The sequence below is a fragment of the Oryzias melastigma genome, linkage group LG10, assembly GCF_002922805.2.
Source record: "Oryzias melastigma strain HK-1 linkage group LG10, ASM292280v2, whole genome shotgun sequence".
NCBI lineage: Eukaryota > Metazoa > Chordata > Actinopteri > Beloniformes > Adrianichthyidae > Oryzias > Oryzias melastigma.
The window spans coordinates 9,606,791-9,615,362 of NC_050521.1; the positions used below are offsets into that span (position 1 = coordinate 9,606,791).

The window sequence follows — 8,572 nt, forward strand, 5'->3', positions numbered from 1 at the left end:
CAACATTTGATTCTGTCAGCGGTCCTTTTGGATTTACTTACATTTATTCCTTTTTGTCAAGATAAAAGGAGCATTTGGGTGAAGCTGCTGACCCCTTCGCGCGCCTCTCTTCACATGCGCTGCCACGTTACAGTCTGATCAGATGCGCGTGAGAAGCGCATTCAGCGGTATTTAAAATAAATAACCATCCTAACAAGTGAACAGATGGATCTTTTTTCTGTTTGAAAATACGATCAGGTCCAAGTTTGTCTCGCGCTCCTCAGACGGCTTCGTCTAATTCAGGCTGAAGCTGGAAAAGTGCGGCAAAGATGAAACTTTGGTTGGTGGTTTTATGCGCATACATGCAACTTATAATTTATAAGCTACAATCAAAACAGTGAAAAACGAACGTTAAACAAAAAAGTCCGAAGCACATGACCTCAGAGTGAAATCTATTTCTACAGAGTAAATCCTCATCTAAAAATGTCGACAGCATGCTCCTCTTGTTGTTTCAAACTGCTGCATCTGTACATTCCATTGAGGAAAACAACAATAGGACAATGATTGGTACATTGTTGAATTGTAAAGTAGGTGTTAAAAGGTCTTCACGGACCCATTGATGAAGTCTGCTCCCATTGGCTACCCGTCATGTGTCAATCAAACCCCCCAGACGTTCGACGTCAGACCCACAAACGCTTATTGAGCCATCTGATTGGTCAATTTATAACTCTAATAACTTGTGATAATGGAAAAAAATTAGGATTAGAAAAAAAAAAAGTTAAGCAGAAAGCAGCAGAGGAAGATTGATGATTCTGACATATAAAATGACTGAGAACTAACTAGGGGTGTAACGGATCATCCGTGATCCGTTACACCCCTAGAAATAACTGTCTGTTTCTCAATGTAAGTCAATGGGACTTTGGCCTTTTTGCAACCCAGTGGTACTTCTTATTTGGAACACGGAAGTAGGGGGGCTTGCTCTGTCCAGTTATTTTATATACAGTCTATGTGTGGAACTGAAAAGGCTTTACACTGGGAGGCGCTGTTTTACAATCTATTTTAAATTCTGACACAAGGACAGCATGACATTTTAAAATGCAATAGATTTTAAGTTACTTTAAAATGCCTTTTAAATAAACCATGTATTGAAATGTAATTTTGTATTATAGTAAATTACAAAATGTATTTTAAAAATGTAGTAGTTCACTTTCGGCTTATCCCTTTCAGGGTCGCCACAGCGCAACAACACCCACTGTTTCGCAATACAAAATGTATTTTAAAAATGAACTAGAAAAATTGCATTACCTCCGATAATGCATGTGTGAATGCATTATCGCGTTGTGTAAAGTTGTGTTAAATTTGTGTAACTTGTGTAATTGTAAGAATGTGTAGTAAAAGCATGAATTTCCTGAACATGCTGGATGTGTAACATTGCATAAAATGCTGAATTTGCTTAAAATTTGCACAAATTTGTGTAAAATTGTGTAAAGTTGTGTTAAATTGTGTAATTTTGCGTAACTTGCATGAATTTTAACAATGCTGGAAGTACAAGCATGAATTTCTGGACATGCTGAATGTTTGAAATTGCTTAAATTTAGGGCTGTCAGATTTGTCGCGTTAAAAATGCATTAATCTGACATGTGCTTGACGCCGACAATTTTTTTGACGCATTAATCGCGGATTTTCCATAGACTGTATATAATGGGAGGACCTCATAGCTCGATAAGTCCATTATTTTTACAGTCAGTGGGATTTTCTCATACGTGCTTTTCCATACCGCGCGCGGGCGTCCCCCCTTTAACTCACCGGCTGCTCTCACTAGATCACGGGCGGGTCTCCAACCACCGAGCTGCGAGCTAAAACCGGCCGCCGCTAGGAACTGGAGAGCTCCTGCACCCTAACCTGGCTCCGGTTCGCGTCCAGTACCACGTCTGGTGGTACCGGCTCGTGCCCGGCGCCGCGTCCCGAGAGCTGCAGACCCCCGACGTTCCGAACAGCAAGCGCACCGGGGGACGTTTTAAATGTTCTGGAGGTTTAAGCGTGATCCAGCCCCAGCATAGCGGTCTGTCTGCCGGCATATTCATCGTGAGCTCCGCTGGACACGTCGCTGCATCGAGCTGCAGCCAGAGAACGCGGCGGCAGTAACAGACTGTCAAACTATCCACAGTGTATCCCGCTTTTCTCAGTCTTTAATGTTTTAAAAAACAAAAGTTAATTGGAAATGATAAATCTCTATTTCATTCATTACTGCAGTTCAGCAGAGGATAATAAGATTTGGTCCTGACAAAAAATGAACATGAACAAGTGTTAAGGAAATTTTATTTTTGATGTTTTTTTTAATTTTATTTTACTGAACGTTGATTGAAGTTTTGAATTTAAAATGCCCTTCACTTGCACTTGGGCTTTTGTTAGGCATTTTATGTTACACCCTTTATTTATTGTTAAGAAAGTTTATCTCAATACAATGTTACAAAATAAAGTATTTCTGATGAAAACTATTAATTTTGTCATTCTTGTTTTCATAATTAATGTTGAACTACTAAATTCCACGAACCACACATTTTTTTTTCCTTAAAAAAAGGCCACATGTAAATTTGCGATTAATCGCGAGTTAACTCTGGACAAACTGCGATTAATCGCGATTAAAAATCTTAATCGCCTGACAGCTCTACTTAAATTGCATAAAGTGTGTAATTTGCAGGAATTTGTAAAAAAAAAATCCTATTAGTTATAATGGGGCTGAAAAAAACGCACAAATTGTGTAACTGCAAAAACTGTAAAGTGCACAACTACTAAAAATACAAGCAGTAATGCCCTTAATGAGCTGAACGTTTTGATACCAAGATTGTGTAAATCGCATAGTGTGCTTGAGTTTTTACGTGTCAAAAAACGTACGGAAGAAAACGTAAATGAAGAATCTCAATTGTGTGAATGCATTGAATGCAAAAAACGTAAAAGAACACGTCTTTGTGAAGTAATAGAGGGTGACCTCTACAACAACCATATAGTGTCCAAGCTCTTGAATTATGGACCAAAACCTTTTTATTCAAATTCAAAAATGGCTATGTTGACTTATTTCTCGTCAAAAATGCAAAGTTTAAAGACATTTTTTTTCAAAAACTATGAAGTGAAAGTACAAAAGTCTTGGTGAGGTATTATAGGGTGACCTGTACAACAAACATATAGTGTCCAATGCCTGGAATTATGGATCTAAATTGTTTTATTCAAATTAAAAAATGGCTATTTTGACTTATTTCTCGTCAAAAATGTAAAGTTTAAAGACATTTTTTTCAAAAACTATACAGTAAAAGTACAAAAGTCTTTGTGAGGTAATAGAGGGTGACCTGTAGAACAAGGATATAGTATCCAAGCCCTGGAATTATGGCCGTAAACCATGTAATACGGGGGCATGACTTTTTTTATAGCGCGGCTGGCTCGACCGCGGCTGAGCGAACAGCGGCTCACTTGACCACAGTTGTTTTCCGTCTGTTCTTCTGTTGCTGCACTAATCCCATTCGTTCGCAGAGAAAGGTTCCACATGCAGCTTTTCTCGTTTGAAACGCCGCTGGACTGCTTTTAGCGCTCAGTATAATCGAGAAAGCCCGGTTGATTTTCAAAATAAAAGATTTCTGACAAAAAAAAAAAAAGTCCCTAAATTCTTCCGCAGCCCGGTGGCAATGGGTCTGTGGCCCGGTACCGGTCCGCGGCCCGGTGGTTGGGGACCACTGGGTTACAACACGTGGTTGGTTCACCCCAAAATGAGACTGAATGCCTCACGGCTTGACATTCAGCAATGAGGGGTTAGATTGGAAAGTTAATTCACGTGTAATCCGAGGTTATGATTGGAGTAGTGAGCAAATCTGTGAAGAATAAATCTCGCCACACCCAAGTGTTACATGAACGATGGGATTTTCATTTGTAGACAGTTGCCTCGAAATGCTTTTGTCCATTTCTATTATTTTGAAGCAGAGAAAAGCAGCTTTGCTGTGAAACAGAAGTGAATAACACTAAACAACCTGAATAGATATCAAAACCATTTATGACATAATTCATTGGTGCAGACATTTATCAATTGTTATCATATTAAAATGCTTTGTTTTCTTCTCGCTGATGTTGGTTCACAATGATAATGTGATGTTTATGATAACAATATCACTAAAAAATACATGGACAATAAAAGGTATTTTAAAAACCGTGGTTGAAAATTGCTTGTGCAACATTCCTTAAATAAACATTAAAGGGGGACTAGAGAAAACAAGAACGTCCAGGCAGATAAAAACAGTATCAGCTACAGTTTATGACCTTGTTGTCTAAGGTGAGTGTGGAGGCCAGCTGTTTCTGAGGCTTTTTGCTCAGGCTCCATCAGTCCTACCTAGAGGTACGCATGTGTTACTGCAGGGTTTGTTGTCCATGAGGATAGTGAAGGTTTTCTTTTAGTTTGTGTGTACAAAGTTCCGATCTGGAAGCTCCATCAGAATCAAAAAGGTTTGACAAAAGGTTTCTCCTGCCAACAGCCTGATGCAGGGAACCACCAAAGGTCCAGAGTTTCTGCACAACAAAAGAAGAAAAACTATTTTTCTTTCTCTTCCAATATCGAAACTATATTAGCCTTTACGCAAAAGAATTGTTTTGTTTGTGGTGAGGTTTTTATTGATTCAAGATTCCTCTTATTTCTTGCAAGATAACAAGTGTAAATTAAATATGCGTACAAATAAACAAGTAAACAAGAATTAATGTCAAATCCATTCACATTTTAGTTTCATAAAGTTCAACCCAGTGTTGTTTTTCCACATCAAAATAATACAAATATTCTTTTTACAAACATTCATACAATATATCTAAATTCAAAGTGCTTCCACACATTGGACTATAATGATGATTGATCATGTTTTGCTTCCATTACGTGTTTATTGTCCACTGTGATGTCATTTTTACATTATAGTAAAATAAACCTACCATGCCTCAATGCAAATGGTATTTTCCTGTGTCAATTATTGATATTTCTCATTTTTAAACTATTTTTAATGGTATAAGTCGATTCCATTTGATTATTAACTGACCTCAGACAAATCAGTCTGGTTCGATCGTAGGAATAGAAATCAGATCATCGCTACACCACAATGTTTAAGCTACTTGTGTTTAGTCTGTGTTTGGTCTTAAATTAAACACATTTAAAAGAATCGTGTAAATAACCTTGAAATTAAGCTTTGTTGACACAAAGGACTATGCTTACACTGTCAAACACAGAGCTGGCAAACTCAACATTGTTATCGGGAGGCTCCTGGTCAGTTAAAGACCTTCTCTGACTTAGGAAGCAGCTCTGAGACAGATCCTTGAAATCAATGACTTTGTTTGCAAAGTTCTCCATTAAATCCTGGAAACAAAACATTGTTGGCTTGTTTGTGTCCTTAAAAATTGAGTCCATCGCCAATTTGTCACAGTATAAACTCTGTGAGGACAAAAACGCACTTTATAAGCATTTTCTTAAAGCATAAAAACAGTAGTATTATGCCTTTGAACCAGCTCAGAACACACTTGTGAAAAGTTTACCTTGTACTTGCTGAGACAACACAACCTGCTGGATGTTGCACTGCCCCCTGTGGCCTACTGGGCTCATCACACCCAGACATTGATTGACATCAGAGGTTCAGGACTTTCTCTGGAAGAAATACAGACAGGAAAACATTTTAGAAACGTTGGGGATGAGCAACTGTTGCTAACATCTACACTCACTTCTGTTTCACAGCATCAAGTCAAGACGGACTCCTCATTACACTAGAAGCTTGTAGAGTTCCTTCCAGCACAAAATACAATGCCCCTTACTGAAAGTTTTGATGCTGCAGTTCACTTTGTGGAATTAGCAAATGTCTGTACTATAAATTACACTTTCAGATTTTTTACAGCACTGCAGCAGAACAATTGAAGACATCCGTTTGCAAGAGAATGATAGAGCAAGTCTTTCCTTCAGTCTTTAATCTGAGGTAATGTTGCAGACCTTTAACAGAATCTGCAACATAATTTATTTTCGCTCTGTTGCAGAAAGTCCACTACAAAGGACCACAGATGGACACAAGCCTGAAAAAAAAGCAGAGTTTGTGCAGCTCTCACAGGACTGAATATTTTTGGATACCCACATGATTCAGGACCATCACACTGTTCTGTACAGGAATGCAGAGGCTCATTCACAGCTGTTCATCCCAACTTCCAATGGCCCACTCAAACCTTGCTGAGGGATCAACACTTTCCTTCTTGCAACATTAGCATGAGTGACTCTTGTGGGGGAGTTGTGTTCAATATTAACTCCTTACAACATTCCTGCTCTACATAAGTGACCCACTTCAGCATTTTGTTTTCTTGTCAAGTTGTAGCATGCAGGGTTTTGGGAATGTTGAGTTCTTTCTCATTTCATAAAAAAATCATGTTTGCTTTTTATGTATTTTATTCATATACAAATCACTTTATAAAATGTCACCTGTGCCACATAACACCTAATTATTAAATTTTTATTTGCAAAAACAAAATTGTTCTAAATTCTTTGCAAACATAATAGGTTTTTCAATGTTTTAGACCATTAAAATCTGCATCCAAACTATATTTTGAAGTTATATTTCCTTGTAGAGCATCAGACTTTCAGGTAACCTTTTTAACAGAAAAAAGTATATTGAATATAAATTGATTTTTCTCTTCATGTCATTGCACCACACTGTTCTGACAAGTTAAACACTATATGAGATCTGCGCTTATCCTGCAACTCACACATGAAGTTTCTCTACATTTAGACTGACTAAAAGTTAAAATACAATTTGAAATGTGCAGAAAATGTTCAATTCTACTGACTGAATGGAACATTTGTTGGAAAATGAATAATATAGAATCAACAGGAAAGAAAATGTATTAAAAATCGATCCTTAGACCAAAAATAAAACCTTACGTTGAAACCCAAACTCGCTTATTAGTAAACCATGTATTGATGCAGTCAGTATTTACAAAGAGCATGAACATGTAAAACGAGTACTTGGCAACTCTTGCTAACTCCAAACAATTTCGTTTTATCACTGACTTGATTCACTGAAGCCAGTGCTGCGATCTGTGGATCCTGATCAACAGGATCCACAGGTGAGTGGGTGGAGCCACAGCCAGCCTGCACAGAAACCTGAGACCAAATGAAAACAAAATAAACTTTAGTCTGAAAATCAAGTGTTTGACTGATACCTGCATGAACAAAATTCTTCCCACTTGAAGGGAAGATTAGCAAATTTTCCAGGGGTTTCAACTTTTATCCTCTGCTGTTCATCCAACAAAAGCAGGTTATCTAGAAATGCAGCAGCAGGAATAGACTTTGAGGAGAATCTTTTGGTCTCTGTTTAGTTGTATACCCATCCACACACATGTAATGCTTTCTTTTTGTACTTTGCTATCACTTCAGTCACAACTGATGAGTCTGAGCTAATACATGTTTCAGTCTTACCTGAGGACATTTCAATTCACGATTGATCCAGGATCACATGTCAGGCAAGAATTCCTGAATTAAAACTGCTGTATTGCTTTTCTTTATTTGTGTGTGTGAAAACAGTTCTTCGTTTCCTATCAGAAAGTTGGGCCAATTTGACATTTTCCTTCTGTATTCACAGGTATTGAAGCACACCCTTGACACTGTGCTATGATCACTGTTTATTATTGTCCTTGTTGTGGCACAGGCAGTGTCCAATCCCAGCATGCTGGGCTATGAATGCCTGCCAAGCTTTGAAGTCATGTTCAAAGCTGTCTGATCTCAATGCATAGAAGTGAATTTGCCTGATAGAAATCTATGTGCAAGAGATCCATTCAGTCTGTGTGTTCATGTAACGAAGCAGCAGTCACAAAAATCTGCAGAGGTTTAGCGTTAAGTTTGCTAACTCTTTGCAGCACTTATCTTTAAAGTCTAACTCCAATCATCTTTTGATCTATTGTAAAATTATTCCCAGTGGTCTTTTAGTTATGATTATGCTGTTTTAGCCAAAATAAAAAAAAGAACCCTGTTGTTTTCTTGAACAAAGTTTTTGAAGAGCCGCATGAGTTCATTAGTAATTCACCTCTAATTTGTGGGTGAGACTGTTGCCTCTGTTAATATCCCATTGTCCCCTGTTTTACATTCTCTCCCACTATCTTACAGCCCTTACAGCCCCAAGCTAACATTACCAGAACAACAAAAATAGCAAGCAACATTGGACAATCCAGCCGTAAAATTTTGGGCCAGATAGCAGCTCGGACGAGAAAAATGAACACGTTTGTATGCAAGTGGATTTTAGTTGCTGTAGCATAAAAGATAGCTTTTTCAAATGGCTTTTTTTTATCTTCCCAGACACTCAGAAATGCAGATTTTATCTTAAATTTAAGATTACATTAATATATATATGTCTTCAAGTGAGAAATGCTACAAGAGCCTGTTTGTGGCATATTTACTAGTTATTGTTTTGTAATAAAAAAAGTCTAATTATTGTAAAAATGTTAATGTCTTATTCTGAGGAAATACACATGAGGCTATTTCCTGCGTGACTTACTGTATTTTGAAACTGGCGGAATAAAGAGCAGAACCAGAGAGTCACGTGTTGTC

The 8,572-nt window shown here is 37.8% G+C and overlaps 1 protein-coding gene and 1 long non-coding RNA gene across 2 annotated transcripts in view; one reads left to right on the forward strand and one right to left on the reverse strand.

Moving 5' to 3' along the window:
- The window catches only part of LOC118599275 (extracellular calcium-sensing receptor-like), a 3,114-nt gene extending 3,032 nt beyond the window's left edge, over positions 1–82 (forward strand). The window contains exon 6 of the mRNA XM_036214051.1: positions 62–82. Coding sequence (XP_036069944.1) covers positions 62–82 — 21 coding nt within the window. The remainder of the gene's footprint in view (positions 1–61) is intronic.
- A 3,945-nt stretch (positions 83–4,027) lies between these two features.
- On the reverse strand, positions 4,028–5,645 carry LOC112153672. The gene is made up of 2 exons (XR_002920522.2): positions 5,530–5,645; positions 4,028–4,527 (listed from the first exon to the last, which is right to left on the reverse strand). It is a non-coding gene; the product is annotated as an uncharacterized LOC112153672 (long non-coding RNA).
- Positions 5,646–8,572: the final 2,927 nt, after the last annotated feature.